Source organism: Sceloporus undulatus, chromosome 9 (assembly GCF_019175285.1).
Source record: "Sceloporus undulatus isolate JIND9_A2432 ecotype Alabama chromosome 9, SceUnd_v1.1, whole genome shotgun sequence".
Classification (NCBI taxonomy): domain Eukaryota; kingdom Metazoa; phylum Chordata; class Lepidosauria; order Squamata; family Phrynosomatidae; genus Sceloporus; species Sceloporus undulatus.
Genome location: NC_056530.1, coordinates 36163977 through 36187296, shown reverse-complemented (window position 1 = coordinate 36187296; position 23320 = coordinate 36163977). Strand labels below are relative to the sequence as shown.

Here is a 23320-nt window from a genome sequence, read left to right as displayed (position 1 = left end):
TGACATAAAACATATGTAGATTAAATGCAGTAGATGGTCTCCCAGAGGTTCAAAGAACTGAGAACCTCTCTGGGGTTTTTAACCTGCCCTTTTTGCCCAAAAGAGCAGGGAGCAGCCTGCTTAGCCTTATTAAAACCCTCACATCAACCCTGTGAGGTAGATGGATTCAGAAGGAAAGTGTGGGTCCCTGATCCACAAACTGATAAGTTTTGGGGCTAAGTCAGAAACTGAACTTGATTCTTCCCACTATAATAAACACACTAATCCAGCGATGAGAAATGTGTAGATCTTGAGATGTTCTCAGGCTGTTAACTCCTATCATCCCTCACCTTTGGTTGTATTGGCTAGGTTGATGGGATTTGTAGCTGGTGACAACTGGAGGGCCACACTTATCTCATCACTACTGAAACCATTACACCAGCCTTCTTGACCATGTGATGAATGATAACTCCATCACCCTTGGTTGATTGGGGATGATGGAGATGGCAGTCTTATATATGGAATTCTGGGTTCAAGAAGGCAGTCCTGTGCCTTGGCTGTTATGTAGCTCCTGCCTTCGCCCTTAAATAAGGAAGGATGCTGGTTTGGAATGAAGATTTAGGAACTGGCCTTCACGGTCGACCATGATGTGTTGTAGTGTGGTCTCTTATGCTCAGCCCTGAATTTGTTTTCTCTCTGTCTACAGTACTCTCAAAAAGAGGACAAATATGAAGAGGAGATCAAGATCTTGACTGATAAACTCAAGGAGGTAAGTGGCCTATGGGGCTACCAGGTCCACAAGGGCTGGAGTGGTATTTCTCGGCCCTCTTTGTGATGAACCCGACAGTTGGATTCCTCTTGGCCCCATGCGAGAGGCTATGGGTGTAGGAAGCATGTTTTTATTTACAATTTTACTTATATTAGGTGATTTTAGGTGTATTTGTATTAATCTTTGTAATCCACTTGAGAGGATTGGGAGAACATGAAATATAAATGGATGAAACAATAAGAAGAGAAAGAAATAAAAGCATTAAAAATAACATACAGCTTTAAAACACACCAATAAACGAAAATGAAGCCCTTGACCAGTTGAATTGTTCCTTCCGCAGCAAGCGGGATCACCTTCTAAAGACCTTCCTGAATCATGAAGGTATTTGCCTGCTTTTGGGAAGACAAGAAGTGACATGGTTTAAAACAGGGACAGGGAAAAGTATGATGTCAGATCTCTAGTTTTTTACAAGTACCCATAAGTGTTCCAATTGGAGTCAAGTACAAAGGTGTAGCTTGAAGAAACAGATAGTCATGCTGAGGCCTGGGATGCCCCTGAGCATATTCTAAGCCTAGGATTTTCTTTCTTGATACTGCTACTAAGCTCAATCGATTCACAGAACAATCCATTCTTGGTTCCTGCCCTCTTCAGATCTTTCTGTGGAGTTGAGAGTAGGGAGATTTTTTTGGCTGCTGTTGCTGTTAAAAGATCTAGGAGATGGAGATGATACCAACAGATGTCACTAAACATTCTCCCTGCCATGGCTTAAAGTGTGGAACCTTACAGAGAGCCTTCATGCCTTTGCCAGACAGTCTTTTTTCCTTGACTCACCACTTCTCTTCCTCCTGATTCAGGCTGAGACTCGTGCTGAGTTTGCAGAGAGATCAGTAGCCAAGCTGGAGAAGACCATTGATGACTTGGAAGGTAGGTCTGAGGAGCTGCAGGTAGTGGTGGTGGGGAACCAAACAATGTGTAGGGCAAATGGGGGAGCTGTTCTCTTGTTACCAGTGCATTTTTTTGTGTTGCTATGCATTACTTTTGAGATCAGAGGCAGTATGCTGGGGAATACAAGTGGGATGATGCTATTGTGCTTGTGTCTTGCATGTTGACTTCCCACTGGGCCACTCTTGGCCACCATGGGAAGAATATCCTAGCAATCTTTGATTGGATCTGGCAATGTTCCTTTCGTGTTCTTTTTATAGTAGTTAGGGATGGAATCTCCCTCTTCAGAAGCAATCTACCTCTAATTGCCAGTTGCCTAGGAACACAAGCATAAAGATTTTGTTGTTCTCCTGTTCTGCTTTCAGAACCTCTTGAAGGTACTGGTTGTGCATAGTGCGAACATGCTACCGGATTAGAAAGGCCTTGAGCCTGATCCAGCAGGATTCTTCTCATGTTCTTATGATATGTATATGTTTGTGTGTGTGTGTTTTCCTCTACAACAACCAAAAGCAGACATATACACGTATAGATAGGTCAATTTACATCCAATTCTATGATTCTATGTCACTTACACAGGTGTAATTTGGATGTGTAATACTAGTGGCATAGGAAAGTATACATCCAACTTACACATGTATGCCTTTTTGGTTGCTGTGGAGAGAGAACACACACATGCGGATAGACACATCTGTTTCTCTGTCTAAAGAACATCAGAAGAATTCTGCTGGATCAGACTCAAGGCTTTTCTAATCCATATAGAAAGTGGCCATCTTAACTGACATCACATAATCAGAATCCATTGAATCATAGACTTGGAAGAGACCACAATGGGCATCCAGTCCAACCCCTGCTGTGCAGGAACCCAAAATCCACAAAAGAGAGATATCTTTATCGGCCAACTGAAATGTAGAAAATACATCATGCAAGCTTTCGAAGCTTTGCTGGCTTCTTCATTGGGCAAAGATGTTAGAAACTGTGTACAGTTTCTAACTGTGTACAGGAGAAGAAAGAAAAGTATCAGTATTAGATTCACAGGCCAAGTCTGAAAATAGATTGGGAAGGGGAGGGGACATAGCTATTCTGCCCAGTTTCTGTAAGTGCTGGTTCTCTCTCCCCTCTTTCAGTGATATGTGTTACTTAGAGGTGTAAGAAAGCTTTACCCAGATTTTATATTCTTGTGAATTCAAAGACTTTCATGGCTGGCATCCATAGTTTTTTGTGTTTTTTTGTGCTATGTGGCTATGTTCTATTTATTTTTTTGGTTTACTTCTTTTCATATGTGTTCTCTTTCCTGCACTGTCACAGGATATATTCAGAGGCGCACAAAATTTCACCTCCTGGTTAAAAAAAAATGAAATAAAACCTGGGAAATGTCATTACATTTCCCTACGATCCTTCTCTCTTTCTCTCTTCCCCTACTCCTACTCCTAAGCCACAGTTCTGGAAAAAGTAAACGGCTGTTAAACCAAGTTGAATTGGTTGTGCAGAATACATGCCTTAATGCAGAAGGATTTATCTGTCAGCAAGTCAATACTAATCTTCACAGCCATTTTCTGCTTAAGTCCTGTCAACGCAGAAGACAAGAAGTGGGAGGGAGAGTGTAGGTAGAAACTGTCAGGCAATTTTCTTGTTGCAATATATGGGATGGGATGGGTTTCCATTTCATTCCTTGGAGGTTCTCAGGTAAAACGTGCTTCAACCTGGATCAAAACTGAGCTGAGAACTACCCCCAGCCAAATGCTTGAAAAGTGTCGTATTTATCTGGAATTGCAAAGGGCTGCTTATAAGGAAGGGGGGATAGGCAACTGTGCTGGGGCTAGGGACCACTCCCCCACCTCACCTTGCAACACCTGTTTTCAGTAGAGTCCCTTTCAGAATTGCAGCCAGAGGTGAGGTTGCTTCCAACTGCCATTTTGAGGACTCTAATGAAAACTGAAGCACCAGGGGGCTGGTTCTGGGGAGTTGTGTGAGAGGTGGGGGGGGGGGTTCTTGTGTGTTTTAAAGGGCTTTTCATTTCCTAAAACTCTGCCAGTTTAAAAGGATAATTTTTTTAAACAGTTGGGGTTGTGGAACAGACAAGGGACTTGAGGGCAGCAAAAGTGGTGTGAGGGAGCCATGTGCAGCCTGCAGGCCATACTTTCCTTACCTATGGCAAGGGGAATGTAACTCTGTTTGTGGTGGGCCTGGCTGCTTTTAGGAGTCCCTTTATAACCCTAGATGCCCTGAAGAAACTGTTTTGGTCATGTAGTTCCCATGTTTCTTTTTGTCTCTGGAAGGCAAGACTTGTAAGACAGTAGGTAAGATCTAGTGGGTGAATATCTTCTCTCTTGAAGAACCAGAGCTTGGAGAAGTTACTTTTTGAGACTATAATTTGAAGTCATCTTGGCTGGTGATTCCCCCTCCTCCTTTCACTGGCCTCAAAGAAAGGAAGGGGTGAAAAAAAACTTTATTTCTCTCAACTTCTCTATATCAATAGCTAAGTTTACAAGCCATGGGTTTGGAGTCTCCCAGGGTTTTAGACACAAAATCCTTGCAGCCTGAAAGTTCCATCAACTTGGTTGTTTCAGTTTTAAGCATCCTTCCCTTCACTGAAAAGGGCTGGGATGAGAGACACCATGTCCCTCCAGACGACTCAGTATCTTCTGTAGACCCTGGAAGAGATCTTTGAAATGCAACTCTCAGAATCCCTATCCAGAAGGGTTGCAACCCTTGCTATCTGGAAGACTTTAGGAGTTGTAATTCAAAAGAAGTAATAATCTAAGCTCAGCCAGAAGGCACCATGTCTTTGTCCTTGTCACGTTGAAGAATTTTTTCAATTTATTTCTATCCTGCTTTTAGGAGGAGGTTTGCAGTGTGCATTAAAACAAAACAGAGCTAGAACAATACATAAGACAACTGTTTAAAAGCCATTAAACAGGCAATCCAGTTAAAACCTTTGAATACAGAATTCTGTCTCAAAGCTCCCTTGATTCATCAATCAGAGCTAGGTGAGATTACCCTAGAACACTACATCAGATGGCAATGTTTCTTTACCATCCACAACCCTGAAGGGTTGTCTTTCTAGCACGAAGGCTTCCACAGTTCCTAGCAGTAGTGGGGAGAGGTGTGACTGTGTAACAACAGATTGCCCATTCCTCACTCCTTTCCCTTTGGTTAGCATAGAACTGCAGTTGGGAGTTTACTCCCTGGTTGGTCCTCCGGTGGTCATTGAATACTGATCCTCTTTACGCCATATGTATATCTGAACATGCTCTTTCCTCCTTCCCATCACTGATGTCTCCTGCTTTTGCATTCCTGGTCTACCTATCCATCCTCGTTTCTCCTGATCCCTTTTGTTTTAGACGAACTCTATGCCCAGAAACTGAAGTACAAAGCCATTAGTGAGGAATTGGACCACGCCCTCAATGACATGACTTCCATGTAAATACCAGTTGCACGGGCCAGTGGGGTGCTGTGGGGGCAAGGGTGGGCACAGCGGCTTGTGTGTCGGCCTCTGCTTGAGCATGCCTTGTGTGCTGTGGCGGATTTGGGGGATCGGGGTGATGAATCAGTAGTGCCCATGTTGTGCGACAGTTGGGTTAGGTCAGCACGCCACACCCACAACTTAATGTCCTTTCCAGATATTTTGCTGACTGTTCCCACCAACCTGTTACCACGTTGGCAGGGGCTGATGGGAGTTGAATTCCTAAACACCCAAAGGGCACCGGATTGAGAGAGGCAGGGCTCAGTTTTCTAGAGAAACCATAATTGAGTCTCGAGGCACTTTCCAGGCACCCTATTGATGGAAAAGCGATGTTCATGAATACAGCAGAGATCCCAGTGTGTTTTTCCTCACATGAACAGCCAGATTCCCCACCAGGATTAGCTTTGCAGGACTGTATTTCTCTCGCCATTTACCCGGAGAGGCTGTGCTTTTCAACTTTTGTTTGAATAGAGCAACAACTATCTGCCACTTAAACTCGAGACCATAGATGCTGGTGTTCCCAGGAAATGTAAAACATGGAGTTGAGTGTAGAGCTGAGCTTAAATAAAAGCATGTTTCTACTCCTCACGACTATAAAAGACTTTAATGCTTAATAGACAATAGTTGGTGTCCTCTTAAAAGTCAGGGGGGATGTTAATGGAAGTTTGTATATGCATGAGGTATGGTGGAAACTTCAGTATCATGTATTGCTTTGGTTTTTCCTGATTGCTAGCAAAGCCAGGATAAATTAACACAGGCTACATGCAAACTTACCCCAAGCTAATGTGGCATAATGGGTAAAGTCTTAGTAGTTCAAATCTGAACTTAGCCATCAAGTTTTATTATCTCATTTTGTTCCCCACCCTTCCTTTGTTTGAACACTCGGGATGGCCTGCAGGGCAATAAGCAAAAAAAGGAGAGCAAAGATTACAGTGAAAACAAAAAGCTAGTTTGTAAAAAGTGATTGCCAAAAGGGAAGTGGCTTAGCTAGGTCTGTTTTACTTAAACACATCTGTATAGCATTCCTTCACCCCCAAAAGCTCACTGAGCAGTTTACAAGCATCAGGAGTGAGGCAGTCTTGGGCTGCAGGTTTGCAGTCTAAATGTTATCTCACAAAGAGGGGGGAAAAACTTGGGAGAGAAGAGGAGGGGGAAAGCAAAACTTTAAATTTGATGATGGAATAAGAAATGTCAGAAAAGCCTGCCTGGGTGCAACCTTAGAAAAGGCCCTGCCTCATGCCCTGGCCTCTACTGTTGGTGCATCATAAAATGGTAAAGAGACAGCCTTGTTGTACTAAGTAAACCTTACCTGGAGAGGCTGTGCTTTACATGCAACGGTCCTGGGTCCAATTCCTAGTATTACTGAATACAGAATCTTGGGGAACCAGGCCCTTCCAAAACTAGACCCTGAAGAAGCCACGTCAAGTCTGAATAGACCCATGCTACTCAAATTGGTAGTTCATGGATCTGTGCCAGTTCATGAGCAATTATATGGGGGCACCTTGTAAGTTTTTAGGAAAGTCTTAGTCAGTGGGCATAAATATGGTGCTGGTTCCTGGCTAAGTGGAGGGCAAGTGGCCAGTTCCCCGTGACAGATAAAGAACCACTGGAATAAATTACACTGAGCTAGATAGATGAATAGGCAGCTTGTAGATATGAATTTTGGGGGCTATAGAAAGAGAACCCATAGGCCTTGCATAACACATATAACAGTATGTGTTTCGCACCAAGCTTGGAAAGGCTACTTGCTAGGTTGACAACTCCCAGAATCCCCAGCTACAGTCGTTACTGGCTGTATTGGCATAGAAGATTCTGGGAGCTGTCATCTAAAAATAAGTTTCTAGGGGCTAGCTTTAACCATATATGGTCTGGGTCAGTGGTCCCCAAGATGCCGTTGGGCCTTCAGCTCTGAGAATCCTTCAGTGTGGGCTTTCATGGCTATAATACCTTGAACATCAGGGAATCTACATGTTGAGAATTCCTGCTCTGGGTCAGCCTTCCCTCAACCAGGTGCCCTCAGTTTGTACTACACCTCCCAGAACCCTTCACCTTTGGCCATGCTATTGTCATTTGCTAGCGCCCTCCTTTCACCACCCCACTCCACTCCACATGTCTTAACATCCGAAATCCTTCCACTGGCACCAGGGCACACCTTTTCCTGAATCATGGGTGGCACTGCCTTTCAGTTCCCCTTTTCTGTAACTATGTCTGGTTTTCCACCCCACCCTATAGAAGGGCTCCACACCTTAAAACACACTGTGGCTCTGTTTGCCAAATCCTTTTGCACCAGTGACAGCCATGTTCGTCTGGAAAATCGGTATGCAAAGGGACAAAGTCAAGCTCGTGCTCCCAGCTTCTTTCTACCAGTTTCAAAGGTGCTACAAGATGCCTTTGCATATTCTTTTGCACTAGGTTTGGTTGGCATTGGCTTCCTCTCTTTGCAACAGTGTATGCATGCCCATTTCCACCTATGGATGGTTTCCTTCCTTCCTCTTAAGCTGCTCAAGCTCTTGGGCCAGTGAGGGTGGGCAAGGTAGTTTTGCATCTCATTGCAGGCATGTGTGTGTGTGTGTTGTGTATTTGACTTAGGAAATTCCTCAGCCAGGAGTGTAATGCAGGCTGAACTACTCTCTAGTATTGACATTTCTTTTTAAAAAGAGTGGCTTGATTATAACCAGCTGCTTTTCAAGCTTTGCTTTGGTGTACTTTGTGGAGTTGACTTCAATTCATTCCTCCTTTTCCTTTTTTCTAACCACGGAATGAATCCTATCCTGGTGCCTTGCTGAGTGCATCCCTTCTCAGCTTCTCTTTTCCTCTCCCCCGCTTGCATTGCCTTCCCCACCTTCCAGTTTCTTTAAACTTTTATTTCTCTCTTTTTCTCTTGCCTACAGATAAACTAGTGATTCCAAAGCTCCACTTAGTGGCTCTTCCTGCAGCTCTTTGGGGGAATCGTTTTTTCCAGTCTCATCCTCTCCCCTCTTGTTTTCCTTGCTGCTCACCCCTCCCCATTTGATCCCAAAGTTCCTGCTTTGTTGTCCCAGGCACCCTTCTGGCGGGGCATCTGTGGGAACAAGCATCCTCTTGGGAAGGGTGACTTCCCAAGCCATCGGATTCTCCCCCAACAGCTACTTGTGGGCTTTCTCTCATAAACAAAGCAGTCTTTGTGACATCCAACGTTCCAGACGCGGCTGGGTTGGGCTGGGAGGGATTTGGGTTTTCTTGTCTGCATAGCTGGTAGAGCCTCTCCTGCCCCCTCGGCCAGCTTGCAGCAGGAGGCGGCATGTGATGTAGCCAGGATGCCTCTTGGAAAGCAGGGTGCTGCTGTGACTGTCTATCCTGTGTTGCTTTTACAAACAGGTTCTGTGTAACCCTTGGTGGAATGTAATATGTAATATAGACAATCATGCACTTAACCCTGGACTGCCTTTGATTTCTTCCTCTCTTCCCCCTGCCCCCAAAAAGAAACAGCTTCAGTGTGAGGCCTTAGTATTGTGAGCAGTTGCACTCTGTTCCCAGAATCATAAGGTTTGGAAGAGACCACAAGGGCCATTTAGTCCAATATGCACATTCCTCTCATTCGTGCAGTGCGTCCTCCATATCCACACTTTTTTATCCATGGATTCAAGCATCCACGGTTTGAAAATATTGTAAAAATATAAAAGTTCCAATGAGCAAACCTTGATTTTGCCATTTTATATAAGGGACACCATTTTACTATGTGATTTGTATTTAATGGGACCTGAGCATCCATGGATTTTGGTATCCATGGGGGTCCTGGAACCAAACCCCAGTGGATAACAAGGGCCCACTGTACTAAGTAAATACTCACACCAAGAATCAGATGGAAACTGCAACCCCTCTATTCATAAACTTGGGGATAGGTCCCATTGAAAGCAGCTGGGCTTACTTTTGCACAGACCTGTACGACATTATACTATGTACTGTATATACTCATGTAAAAGTCTAGAATTTTTAGCCAAAAAGTGGATCCCAAAAACAGAGGTCGACTTATCCACAGGTCAATGTTAGTACTGTACTTTAATTATTATTTTAAAAAAGGAACCATGCACTGGTGAAAGGCAAAGTATAATTTGTCCTGGTAGTACTGACCCTCCTCTATTTTCTGATCCGTACAGCTTTTAGAATGAGTACAAACAGTTAGGCCTTCTGGAATTTTGTATGTTCTTTGGCATTGTTTTCCTTTGCTTCATCCTTTAGATCCTTTCTTATGTGGCCCTAAGTTTTACCCTCAACTTATCCATGGGGCATATCAAAATCCATAATTTTGGTCCCAAAATCTGCCCTAGACTTATACATGAGGCCGATTTATAGTCAAGTATATATGGTAAACCTTCAAAGAAGTAGGAATCATGGGGGGGGGAGGGAAGCATTCAGAAGCAAAATAAAGGAAAGACAGTCTGAGTGCATTCTCTCCCCCTTCCCTTCCCACCATTTCTCTTTTACTTATGAGCCCATACACCAAAGCAACATCTTGAAATATCTAGAATGTTTCATAAATGTTTGGAAGCTCGCTCTAGCCAGGATGGCCAGGAGTGACTGGACGTTGTCATCCAACACAACTTGGACGCTTCTGTTCTTGGGTGGGGAACCTGAGGCTGTGGGACTGAATCTGTCTTTCTCTTGTTGTCCTTACATTGGCCTGTTACAGACTGCCAAAATAAAGCTGCTTCGGGTCTCTTTGGAGGTATGCTGTTTAAATGACGCATGCACCCTAAGAATCCAGAAGCTGCACCAAAGCTGCCCTCCAGTGCTTAGGAATGGAGTGGGGCTTTGGCGCGACCTCCGGACTCTTAGGACCCATGCATCATTTAAATAGCATACCTCCAAAGAGACCCGAAGCAGCTTAATTTTGGCAGTCTGTAACAGGCCATTTTATCCCACTTCTCTGGCAAAAATTGAGACTCGAGACGGCTTACCATTTAAAAAGAACAATTCCACTGAAAACATGCTGAAAGTGAACTTCAAAATGGAATTAAATTACTCACAGCATTAAAACAATTTAAACCTACACTTAAAAAAGATTAAATGCAGTTAAAAGATATAAAATCACCTTAAAACAGTAAAGTTTACAATTGTACTCAGTTTAAAACAATGTACTCTCAAGACTATTTGGTGTTTTCCTACTTTTGTATGGGTTTTGGCCCCGTGAGTTTCCCCTCCTTAGTCTTCATTTATTGGCGGTGAGAGTTTGAATCCAGACTAAATTGGGCTTTTAGCTGTGTCCCTTTTGCCTTTGGCCCTGTAAGTATTCATTATGTATTTGTGTATGTGTCTTTGCCCATCAACTTGGGGTAACCCCATGAATTTTATGGAAGGTTCTTGAGCAAGGAGTACTCAGAGATGGTTTGGCCAGATTCTTCCTCTGAAATATAGCCTACAGTACCTGGTATTCATTGGTGGTCTCTCATCCAAGCACTAACCAGATGTATTGCTTAGATGTATTGCTAACTCATGTAAGTAACTGCTACAGAGCCAAACAATATAATCAGGATTGCATTTATCTCAAACATGGAGTTCTTGTTCTAGTCTTAAGTCTTGAGAAATGCAAGGCAAAAGGTCTCTTGAAAATACTGAGAGTTTTTTCCTTCCGTTGCCACAAACTTTGGTTCATCAACGCACCTGGAAAGACCTCAGCGTGTGGTTTCAGTCAGGATCAAGACGCCCCATCTCCCGCATCCCCAGTGCCATGCTAGGCTTACATTCTCATGGAAGAAACAGTGTGTCTCTTGCACAACAAAGCTGTGCAGATGGGGAAATGGCTTGAGGTACTGAAGTTGTTGCGAACAAGACACGGGAAAGAGAAATAGGTATTGGTGTGCTGCTATCTCTCGGACTACAACAGCTGCAATGCACTTCTGTCTGCTTAATGTTTCTGCTCCCCAGGCAATATTTAATGATGGGTTTTTGGGGAAAGGATCGCCCTCTTCACAACATTATGACAGTCTAAGCTCTCTTCTTTGCCTCGGCCCTGTAATCGCTCTCTGGGAATTTCTTTTTCAGCATTATAGGTGCTTTTCAACAATGCAGTTCACAAGGTTAGCTGGGATGCTGTGGCGGATAGGCACAACCCATGGAAAAATAGGAATTGGTGAGCAAACTGTGGCCCTTCAATGATGTTTTTGCCATGGCAACCCAAGGGTGAACCTGTCTCTGGATTTTCTTGGCAAGATTTCTTCACAGGTGGCTTGCTGTTGTCTTCCTCTGAGTCTGAAAGAGTGTGACGTTTGCTCGAGATCATCCAGAGGGTTTCCATGGCTGTGTAGGGATTTGAACCCTGGGCTCCCAGATACGAACTATTGCATCACAGTCACTCTTCTACGTCAGCTTAGAAAATAATAGAACACAAATTAAAAGAATTGCCGCTCTCAGGCTCGCATTTTAGTAAACATGATATGAAAAGAAGGGAAGGGAAGGGGAAATGAAATAAATTCAGGTCACTTTGAAGTTCCGCTTTTTTTATTTGTCTAGTCTGGGCAAGTGGGCCTCTGCCTTCACATATTTGCATATCCAACCCAGCAGTTCTTAGCCTTTCAATCAACAAATGGACTCTTGAGTGATGCTTTCCATTGGATTTACTATCCTAGGGAAGCTAGTAGTTGGGCCTAGTGGTCTTTCTGATAAACAATGTGTATGTAGAAGTGGTAGTAAACTCCTTGCATTTGAGCTCTTCCTCTGACTGGTAGATGAGCCCAGAATGGCCATCCTCCTTGGCTGTGCATATTCATTGTGAGATGCAATGTCTACAGCTCTTGGTCCAGTGATGTCCAGACTGGCCCTCCAGATGTTTTGGACTTCAGCTCCCAGAGGCTTCAGCCACCTTGGCCAATGGTCTGGGATTCTGGGAGCTGAAGTCCAAAACAATTGGAAAGCCAGAGTTTGGACATCCCTGTCTTAGTCCCTCACAGGTGGGCTTATACTTAGTTGCCACAGGACAACATAGAGTCTTGAGCCAACAGAGCTCCATGACCCCATTGCTGCCATCTGAACAGATGAATTAAGCCAATTGCCCATTTGTGTTTTGCACCTTCGATACATTTCACATGATTTTCAGGCAGTTTTTGCCCCTAATTTGCAAAAAGCTCCTTAAATGTCTAAAAACATTCAGGGAGAAAACTCAACAAGTGCCTTAGAACACCATATGACCTCTTGAAATACCTTCATTTTCCTCTGCAGTTCTTCTCAAAATGGTGACAGGGAATGATGCTTTTTGCTTTTCAAAGTGTGGAGACCAGGCTAGATGGACCTGTGGCCTGGCACAATATAAGGCAACTTCTCACACCAAACAGCCCACACATTGCAGCTTGCTTCCCCATAGGAACCAAGGTGTTCTGTGTCTGGGCCATTTTGATGGGCTTTTGAGGTTTTCCAGGGAACATGCAGGTAGTGTGAGTGCATAGGGATATCGCAGGCATAGGCAGACGTCAGACTTGCAAGATTTTGACAGTCCTCTCTCCCAGAGAGTGCTGCAGATGTATGCACTTTGGATTTCTGAGATAAGGTATGTGTGGGGAAGGGTAACAGAACTAAACAGAGCTCAGGAGCCTTCCCCACACAGTCCGTTCCAGCTTACCCCAAGCAATCTTCAGCTTAGAAATATAATGTATTGGGGAATCATTTAGTTGCTCCTCTTGATAGCCAAACTACTCCAAATCTCAGAGATCCCAACCTCCCTTTTGCCTGCCTCTGTTCTGATGAGGTCAGTTGCCCTCATGGGACTGGAAAGAGCCGTGTGGCACTAGTCTAATCTCCTCACTCTTTGATCAGAACCAGATGATGGTTTCCCTTACATTGAAAGCCGGCCAACATTTCAGCACTGGCCCAGTTTCCCTTCCTTTTTTTGCATCCCACCCTCCTAAAGATACTTTTACAGCTACACTTACTAGGGTTGCCAGGCATAGTCAGAATCTGGCCTGTCAAGCTGAAGAAGCCCAGGATGCTTGGTTGACCCATCTCCAAGCCATTATTTATTTTGATAAAATCTTGTTGATCTTCCTCCTATCCAAAGTGCTATGTTGTTGTGTTTCTTCAAGTTGTTTCTAACTTATGTCAACCCTAAGGTGTTTGCTTGCCAGGATTTGTTAAGAAAGGCCATTGCCTTCATCTAAGGCTGAAAGAGTGTGGCATGCCCATGGTTACCCAGTGGGTTTCCATGGCCAAGTGGGAATTTGAACACTGATCTCCAGAGTCATAGTGCAACACTCTAATCAGTACACCCCAAAGTGCTATAATCAGAGATTTACAGAAAGAAACCATACAAAGCAAAACGCTTAACACAACCCAGTTGGAGAAAGAAGGGTTGGTTGCAACTCCATGGCAGGGCACCTGCTCTACGCAGAGAAGGTCCCTGATTTGATTTCCAGCATCTCCTGTTAAAAGGGACGTTAGCCAACAACTGGAACTGGGAAAGACTTTTCCCTGCCCAAGGCCCTGGAGAGCTGCCTTTGGTATTTTTTGTTACCCTCAAGTCGTTTTGATTTATGGTGACCCTAAGGCGAATCTATCGTGGGGTTTTCTTGGCAAGATTTGTTCAGGCTTGCCATGGCCTTCCCCTGAGGCTGAGAGCATGTGACTTGCCCAAGGACATCCAGTGGGCATCATGGCCCAGCGGGGAATCAAACCCTCATCTCCAGAGCTGTACTCCAAGGCTCAAACCACTACACCAACTGAGACAGTATTGGTTAAGCTTCAGGGGTTGCTCCAGTCTCAGAATGAAACTGAAACAGCACTATGTGCTACTGGTTCTTATTCTGAAAGGGAAAATGGCTTTGGGAGCCATCTGATTCCCATGTACCTAATGTTGCCATATTTTCAAAACAGCAATAAAGAATGGTGGAAATTCATGACATGGAGGGCTGCCAGCCAGGAAGTAGTTGTAGTAAGTTTGTGTTCTACCTAAATTCCAAAGCAAAATATTGATTTCAGTTAACATGGTTAAACGTTTCTCTGTACAGTTAATGTATTGTGCATATTTGTAAATGACATGCACACATTTGTTTTTTAAAAAAGCCCCAGACCCCAAAAATATGGAATTGGCATCTAGTTCAGTTTGTAGAAAAGGAAAAGCTTTCTGACCCTCAGATAGGGGACATCCCTTGCAATAAGGGGCACCTGGCAACCTACGTGGACCCTGTGATTACTACTCCTGGGTTAGATGGATAAAGCCATGGCTCCGATTAAGATACCTTCTTTCACTCATGACGCGATCTCTATTCTCCTGCCACATCGGCCTCATGTTGCTTTTGAGTGTTTGGTGTAAGAAGAGCTAAGTTAGCATTTTGGGCCCATCTCTGTGTCTCAGCCTAACCCACCCTACCAAAGAGCCACATGTACCGCCTTGTGCCTTGGGGAGGAAAGCCATTACAAATGTGGGTAGAACAGCGTTTTGGAGAATGGAATTATTCCAATGCCTGAAGCCCAAACCCATGACTGCTTGGATTAGTGGGTTGGTCCAGTTAACCCTCTGGGAGATAGTGTTACATATTTCTGTGCAATTACTTTTTCACCCTGGCAGCACAGACTGACGCAAATAGCACATCCATCAGATCTGACCTGGGAACCACAAAGCTGTTTAGGAATTAACTCGAGCAAGATGCTTTCTTCCCTCCACCAACCAGCATGGAGTGCCCTATTGCACCAATGTCTGAAAGGTTAAGAGGAGAACTGTATGCAAATATGAGAAGTGCTTTCAAGGTTCATATGTGATTGATTTGGCACATGGACTTGGTGGATAAGCTTATGAGAAAGTGGTCGGTCTATGAGCAGAGAGACAGGTGAAGGATGGGAGCACAGAAGGTTAACTGCAAAAGTACTGGGATGCAAGATACCCTGACAAGATAGAGTTCAGATGTAGGTCTTTTAGCCTTTCTGTGGATTACAGGCTAAATGAAACATGGAGGTTGTGAGAGTAGTTGTGGGTACTAGGTGTTGTGTTTGTGCCTCCAGTCTTAGAGAGCAAGCAGGGCATAGCGATTTGAGTGTTGGACTATGACTCTGGAGACCAGGGTTCAATTCCCAGCTTGGTCACAAAACCGACTGGGTGACCGGAAAGGCAATAACAAGCCCACTCTGAAGAAACTTGCCAAGAAAACCCCATGATAGGTTTACTGTAAGTTGGAGGCCACTTGGAAGGCATACAACAACCACCTCCACTCTACCTGCAAACACCTCTCTTCAAGTGTGGAACTTGGCATCCTGTGAATTGGCAGTCTATTAGTTCTCTCAGGCCAGCAGCAGGGGACCTCTTGCCAAAGGAGTGTCCCTTTGTGAGGAGGGAGTATTGGTTGCAAAGAACCCTTTGTTCTGTCCAGTGCCTTTGCACCTTTGCCTTGCTCTGTGTCCCTTCTTGGTTGTGTTCAGCCACATTGTTCCCTTCGACAAAAGGCAAACACTTGGAGCTCAGATCCTGGAAACAAGGTGTGTTGTGCAATAAAAACAGCCACCGGAGAAGCTAAGAAACTGCCTATACTGAGCCAGCCTACCTGGAACATGGCACTGGCCACACCGGCAGGCAGTGGCTCTCCGTAGGTGTCTTGGACACTTTCTCGGCCACTGAGTTATAGCCTTTCCTCTAAAATAAATTAAGATTACAGTCCTCGTGATTTTGAAAAAAGGGTTGATTTAAATAGATAGTTGTCTTATTTATTTATTTTTATTTGTGGGATTTATATCCTGCTTTTCTCCCAAAATGGCATTCAAAAATGTAAAAGCATCAAGCTAAAACAGTGAATTACAAAAGTTAAAATAATTAAATGATACGAATATTAAAACTTAAGTTATAGGTGGGCTGGATCTTTTGCCCCATCTAGCTCGGCATGGTCTCTTCTGTCTGTTAGCAACTCCTTCTAGTTTCAGACCTGGTTCTTTCTGAGCCCCATGTGAAAGTGGTGGGGATTGAACCTGGGATGTAAAGCAGAGGCTGTGCTGCCAGGTTGTGACCCCTCCTCAGTAAAAATGGGATTTGATAAGAATTGGAACTTGGTGATATATGTGATAGGGCTTTGCTGGCTGATGGATCCTTAAGGTCTTTTGGCTCATTCGGAGTGGGTAGATTTCCCCTAGCAAGGTGCCTGGGAGGATGCTGTCACAGAGGCTGAGAATTGCAACCTTGTCTGTAGCACTTGCTTTGGAGCACTTGGGGAAAGACCAAGCACCCACTTTCTTTGGAGAGGGGCTCCATCTCCCAGTATAAGGATCTGGAGCCTCAGAGATGCAAAGGTGCCTATGTTTGTGACAACAGGAATTGGTAGCTTTGTACTCTTCCTGCATTTTCATAGTTTAGTCTTCCCCTCTTGAACTGGGAGGCCTGAGGCAGCCAGGCTGACCACCTCTACAGTCAAGCAGGGCTTGATATCAATTTCTACCTGTACGTTTGGAGATGGCTGGTCAGGGTAGATGATACTGGGCTAAACAGTTTGACTCTGCCAGGTTGGTACGCTATGTCTTTCTCAGCTTTTGATTGCCTTGCCATCAGACATCCTCGTTCGTTTTTTGGACAGAGAAGAGACCATTCCCGCCTTCCAAAAGCCAAAACGAGTGAGTTGCTGGCTCTCTCTTTTTCTGTGCTGTTCATGGGAGAGAGGTTCTGTCCAAACCCTTTGGAACTGATGCAACCTATCAGGGATTGGGAACCTATCTCTCTGTTTGGTGCGTGTCCCTGTGGACATAACTGTTGCAGGCCACAGCCCAACATTGGTCCAAGGCTGGGCATCGCTCTTGCGCCATCTCCAAATGGTAGTGATGGGGTAAGCAACCTCTTTCTGTCCCTCCCAGCTTTCCTTTTTACTCCATGCATAAGCATGCGTTGCCATGGCTTATTCTTGTAAGCAGGCGCTGCTTTCATTTCTAACTGTTGTATAACATGCCACTTCTTCCCTTTGGGTATATGCCACTGTTCTCTACCCCTCACTTTTTCTGGCAACGAAACCCCTTTTTTTTGGCCTGAAACCAGGTTGGGTTGGCATTTGTGATGGAAGCGGGAGGAGTCTCCCATCTTTGGTACGTAACTAACCTTCCCTTTTTCTTTTTTCTTTTTTCCTTTTCCTCTCTTTTTCTCTCTTTCTTTTTTCCCCTCCCATATGTCCTCCTCCTTCTTTTCTCTTGCCGCTGCAGAGCGTCTGTACAGCCAGCTTGAGAAAAACCGTCTGCTCGCTAATGAGCTGAAGTTAACACTGCATGATCTGTGTGACTGAGAACGGGGCTCTGCTAATCCCAGTGTTGTTCTTTTTTAAACCCCACTTACTCTGGGACATTGGGGGCCAGCCTGATGGAGACTGAAAATCGGAGCGTGTATTGTTATTTTATTTTTGAAAGCTGGCTGACGTAGGGCACTCCCTACCATTTAACGGGAGCACTTGACGCTTACCCTCTCTGATGTTCTTGGGGTTTTCCCCCTATGCTTTTACAAACCAACCAACCCTGCACCACGAGTGTTAACCACCGCCTCTTTTCGGTGCTGTAGACCACTAGTGCTTGTAACAGAACGTGGAACAAGTTCTTGTAAAAGAACGAGAAAAGAGCTTGTATAGTAGTTTGTAGGATCTATCCACAGTGTAACTAGAAGGCTGGAATAGCATTGGCTGTTTTCTTTCTCTGTGGCAGGGGGGCTAGTTCTAGACTTCTCTTCCCCATAGGCAGTCCACTGTAGCTGCTTCTCTAGACTCCCATTTGTGATCCTACTAAGTGGTACCTTCTTTCCTTGGTCTCTGTTGTTGTCTTCTTCTTTTCTCCCTGTAAAGCTTCTATTGCATGGATTTGGCTGATTCGTTATTTTTTAAAAGTATATATACATATATTATACACACACATATATATGTTTGTCTCATATCAATAAAACCACTGGCCCACTTCTAAATGTGCCTGGGGTGTCCTTTTCCATTTGTGCTGTTCTTTGTGTTTAAAAAAATGCTGTCCAGTGGGCAGAAACGTGGACTTGTTCTGCAGAGGACGATTTGGTAGGTATCACCTCACCAGCTGGAATCAGTGCCGTCTGGACAGAAGGGGCACTTTGCCGCTACAGAACCAGCGATCAGAACAATGTACACAAGTCGGAAGCGCTCCAATGCAGTCATCTGTGTAGGAAGCATGATCATTATATATTTATTTATTTAAAATGGGCTTTCCCACTGTGGGATTCACCAGGCTTAGCTTGAGAAGCAATTTCCCCCCCGCTTTGCTTTTTCATCCCACCGTTCTACGCCTGCCTGTGCACAGGGAGCGTCCGTTCTTAAAACCGGAATGCAGAAGATACATTTGCCTGATAGATCAATTATTTCTGTGCATGCTTCTATGCACAGATAACAAGAGAGCATGTGATCAGTTTACTTTCTGCTTTAGGCTGTGTGTGACCCTCTGGGCACACTGAGCAATAAGACACGATTCATGTGCTGCCATTGGATCATTCCCCCTCTCAGATGGTTTTTTTTCTATGGGGCGGCTGCAATCCCTGGGATAGGTGCAGAGTCTGTTAGCCATCTTGTATGTCTTCTGAGATGGGTGAAATAGCTTGAAGACTCTGGCAAGTTAAACTGCATGCCTCTCCATGTATACACAGGTCTAGAATCCTTGAAGGATGAGAAGTCCCTTTAGGAACCCCAACATCCCATAGAGTTGGGGGAAGTGCTGTTTGTGGCCCCCGTACAGCTCCCAGTAGGTACCACTTTGGTGGGACGGCAACAGCGTTTGGTGCAGTCATGCTGGCCAAAATCTCGTCTTTGTAGTCCAGAAAACAACCCCAAAATCTCCTGTTAGGTTTAGAATCAAGATTCAAGGCTATCTTGGCTTTAAGCTGAACAGTGTTTTCCTTCACGCTGTCAGGATACAGTCATCCCTCCATATCCACAGGTTTTTGTGTCCACAGATTCAAGCATTCACGGCTTGAGAATATTTTAAAAACATATAAATTCCAAAAAAGCATTCCCTGATTTTGTTATTGTATACAAGGGACACAACTTTACTGTATTTAATGGTACTTGAGCATCTATGAATTTTGGTATCCACGGTGTGTGTGTGTCCTGGAACCAAACCCCAGTGGATACCAAGGGCCCACTGTATAAAAAGATGAAATCCATAGCTGTTGTCATCATAGAAGCCTTAGCAGGTGGTCAGGCATTGCACAATGATGTTAGGTGCTTTTACTTAGAGGTAAACCCTCCTGTGCTGACTAATGCTTAGCACTGGGTAAGTGTGCATTGCATTCTTTCTGGATCTGGTATTGTTCCCTTGCTCTCCACCATCATAAGCGAAGGCTGTATAAAATGAACAGGCGGCAGGAACACAGCTTCTGGGGATTAGGATTGACTGGGGTGGTGGTTCAAAGTTTGCGCTATTCCCAAGCATGTACCGTACACAGCTTTGGCTATCACAGTTCGGGATAGTCCGGCACCAGGTGCATCTGTGGGATGTCAGGGTGTATGAGGGAGGAGGATGGAAGGACTGTGGTTTGGGGCCAAAAGCCACAATCCACACGGTCGAAAGTTAAAAGCTTTGGGGCTGGCTGCACTGCTGTGGTGAACGCTGCATTGCCAGGGAGTGCACCGTTTGAGATGCAGAGGGAGGGTTGGAGGAGTGTTGCTGAGCTAAGCATGGGCTCCAAATGGGATAGGTATTGATAAACCATCTCTTTTCCTTCCAGATAAACTGAAATGCACCAAAGAGGAGCATCTCTGCACGCAACGGATGTTGGACCAGACCCTGCTCGACCTGAACGACATGTAAAAGGCCCTCCCTGCAGCCAGCCTCGCTTTGATTCCCCCACTGCCTTTCTAGCCCCCTAAGCAGCTGCTTTCTGCTGGGGCCACCTCTGTCTTAAAAGCAAAAAAGAAAACAAATAGAAAAAAAAAGAAAGAAAAGGAGAAGTAAGTTGGCTTTTAACCCTTGAAAAGGGAGGAGAAGGGTAGACGTTTTAACATTCCAACTTCCGTTGCCAACTGAACCAAACGTCTCTGCCAATTCTGTCCTTCTGCCTCCACCCTTGCAAGGATTACAGGCCATCGCTGGGCTGAGTTCACCCGCAGAGCCATTAATGGAAAAACCCACATGCAAGGCAATACTGGTTTGGGGAGGGTGCATCTGAGATGTACACTTCTTTGTAGTAATGGTGGGATAGGGTCTTCTTCTTTTTGCCCCCTCCTTTTTTCCCCCCCTTTCTGAAACTGGCCCTTGGGGGACATCACATGTAACACCAGTGCTTGCAAGATGTTGGCTTTTAAGGTTTGCGATCAACCCGGCTCTCCTCCCCGATGCACTCTTCTATTGCTTGCCAGGTTTTCCAGGGAGGGAAGACCGTTCCATGCACATCTATGGAGCAGTCCCAAGCATCTTGGCCAGAGCCAGCTGAACAAAATCCAATGTGGGATCTGCTCGGGAGAACTCACCTCAGCACAAAACAAGTCCCTCTTGAGCTCTTTGGGGTCTCAAAGATGTGGCTTCCAGGAAGAGGGAGAAGTGAGGTTTTGTTTATTTGCCAAATAAAAAGAAAGAAAGAGAGGGGGGGAAAGGTGCAGTCTTAACACACAAACACACATTTTGTGGTTTTTAAAGCTGTATTTCTATAGGGGTACACGACTGTGTCAAAATTATATATCAGGTTTTTAAAGTGATCATATTTTTCCTCTCTAAACACACTTAACTGTTCTCCTTTGCACACCTTTACTTTTTCTCATTGTAAATTTTCACGCCTCCTTACTAAGAAACCGGCAGCTCCCCAGTCTGTCCCCCATGATAACCATAAATCTCTTTTCCCCCAGCCAAGCTTAAGCTTGCTGTGTGTTTGGTAAAGCTATCATAGCTTTGGTGTATGAGCAGTTTTGTGAGGAGAGGGCTGGTTTTCTTTTTCCGGTGTGCTCTTCCTGATGCCAGGAGGTACCTTGCCCTCATTCTCGCCAGCAGCCCTGTCCTATTGTCTTAAAAACAGAAAACTGGACATCAGCTGCCATGTTGCTTTCTGGTGTTCTGCTTCTCTTGTGTTTCTGTCAACCCACCTGGGCCTTGAGGAAGTGTGTACACCACAAAGGCTTTTAGGGGCCAGTGTGGAGAAATGAGGAAACCATATCAATTGTTTTGATACTAAAAAAAAAGAAAGAAAAACCCTTTTGTCTTTTATGGTCTTTTTTGGAAATAATAAACGGAAGCATTCCCTCCATTATCCATCGTATGAGCCTTTTTCTTTTCTTTTCCAAGGGGATGTACCCTGTTATGTAAGTGGGACTTGGAAAATAACACTTCCGTGGGATGGGGAAGTTTCTGGGAACAGTAGGAGTACTCCCAGCAGTGGATAATAGAGGCCTTCTAGATGTTGCTGAACTACAGTTTCCATCACTGTTGAGTATGAGGGCTGGGGTTGATAGGAGTTGCAATCTGACAGGGTTGGGAGGTTTACATGTAGTCCCACGACACAATTCAAGTGTGGCATTTGCTTCACTCCTCCCTGTTCTAAATAGAATCATAGAGTTGGAAGAGACCCCAAGGGCCACCCAGTCCAACCCCCTTCTGCCATGCAGGAACTCTCAATCAAAGCATCCCTGACAGATGGCCATCCAGCCTCTGTTTAAAGACCTCCAAGGAAGGAGACTCCACCAAAATCTCAGAGGAAGGAGTGTGTTCCACTGTCGAACAGCCCTTACTGTCAGGAAGTTCTTTCTAATGTTGAGCTGGAATCTCTTTTCCTGCAGCTTGCATCCATTGCTCTTGGTCCTGTTCTCTGGAGCAGCAGAAAACAAGCTTGCTCCCTCCTCAATATGACATCCCCTTAAGTATTTAAACAGGGCTATCATATCACCTCTTAACCTTCTCTTCTCCAGGCTAAACATCCCCAGCTCCCTAAGTCTCTCCTCATAGGGCTTCATGGTTTCCAGACCCCTCACATTTTAGCCCCCCTCCTCTACACATGCTTCAGTCTCTCCACATCCATTTTGAATTGTGGCGCCCAGAACTGGACACATTATTCCAGGTGGGGCCTGACCAGAGCAGAATAGAGGAGCACTATTATTTCTTCCCTAGATCTAGACACTATACTTGTATTGATGCAGCCTAAAATATAGAGGGCAGGCGCTGGGCATCCCTCCATGGCCTTCTTGTGGCGAAGCACAAAGGCAGCTTTCTTTACCAACAAGGGCCGTTGTCAGCAGTTGCCCACTTCGGCACCACTTTGGGGAGCTGCTGGCCTCAGGCTCTGAGCTCAGCAGCAGCAACGCATTGGATCTATATGCACCAGAGGCCAGGCCTCCATGTTTGCTGCATTTTTGAACCAACGCCACTCCACTGAGCAAACCAGAAGTAGCAAAAACTCCTGGGAAAGCATTTTTGGGATTGTAACTCCCAGAATCCCCCGTCCAGCATGGCTAGCTCCTGTGCCAAGTGAGTAAATCTGGACCCTGGAAAAAGGCAAACATTTCCCAGCCAATCGTTGGGCATATACGTATATTTTTGGGTTGCAATGCTCATCATCCACAGCAGAACAGTGCCAGGAAAACTTGTATTTGGCTACTGCCCTCTCCATCAATGTGTCTGAAGAAATGGGTTCCAATCCATGGGCCAGAACACACTGCAGAAACAGCCTAGTGGGAGACCTGGCTGTGTGCTAGGGAATCTTGGGAATTGTAGTTCATTGTGGTACCAGAGTTCTATGCTGGGAAGCGAAGGCGTTCTGCGCATGCGCGCACTAACTACAGAACGCTGAAACGCCCCGCGAATAAAAGCCTTGGGCTCCCGCGCATGCGCAGAACGGCGGCGCATGGTGAGAAGAACGCTGGTGACAACTTGGCTGCCATTTTGTGCCGCGGTTCTCAGCGACTCTTCGACGATGGCGGCCTCGGCCTGCCTTGGCCGAGCCCCTCCGCCGGGGCCGCTGCTCGTCCTCCTCCTTCTGGTCTCGGGGTTTCTATTGGCGGGCCTAGCCGAGGCTTACAAGCTGAACGCCCCCAAAGTCTTGCTGCCTTTTAGCCAGGAGAAGCGCGTGCCCTTCGTCCTCGGCGCTGAAGGCGGCTGTTACTCCTGGTGAGGAGGGGCGGGTTATATAGGGCCAGGAGTTTGGGGGCGGGGCTTGTGTTGAGAGGGGCGTGGAGAAGGGGCGGGGCTTGCCTGCAGGGGTTGAATAGAGGAGCCATTCTGACAATGAACTGTTGGGTGCCTTCAATGAGACATTATTAGTA

General features: G+C 45.3%; 2 protein-coding genes across 8 annotated transcripts in view; both read left to right on the top strand.

The window, feature by feature from the left end:
• The window catches only part of TPM3 (tropomyosin 3), a 51922-nt gene extending 30607 nt beyond the window's left edge, over window positions 1-21315 (top strand). For 2 of the 7 annotated variants that reach the window (XM_042441200.1, XM_042441199.1), the window contains exons 6-9: window positions 686-748; window positions 1603-1672; window positions 5032-5110; window positions 17283-18026. In XM_042441200.1, the coding sequence (XP_042297134.1) occupies window positions 686-748; window positions 1603-1672; window positions 5032-5110; window positions 17283-17304 (234 nt within the window). In that variant the 3' untranslated portion in view covers window positions 17305-18026. Of the gene's footprint in view, window positions 1-685; window positions 749-1602; window positions 1673-5031; window positions 5111-8044; window positions 8761-17282; window positions 18027-19803 lie in introns of those variants that run through there. The other 5 variants (XM_042441202.1, XM_042441201.1, XM_042441205.1 and 2 more) reach the window with 3 other exon arrangements.
• A 1636-nt stretch (window positions 21316-22951) lies between these two features.
• Window positions 22952-23320, top strand: part of NUP210L (nucleoporin 210 like) — a 54112-nt gene continuing 53743 nt past the window's right edge. Inside the window, exon 1 of the mRNA XM_042441009.1 lies at window positions 22952-23165. Coding sequence (XP_042296943.1) covers window positions 22972-23165 — 194 coding nt within the window. The 5' untranslated portion in view covers window positions 22952-22971. The remainder of the gene's footprint in view (window positions 23166-23320) is intronic.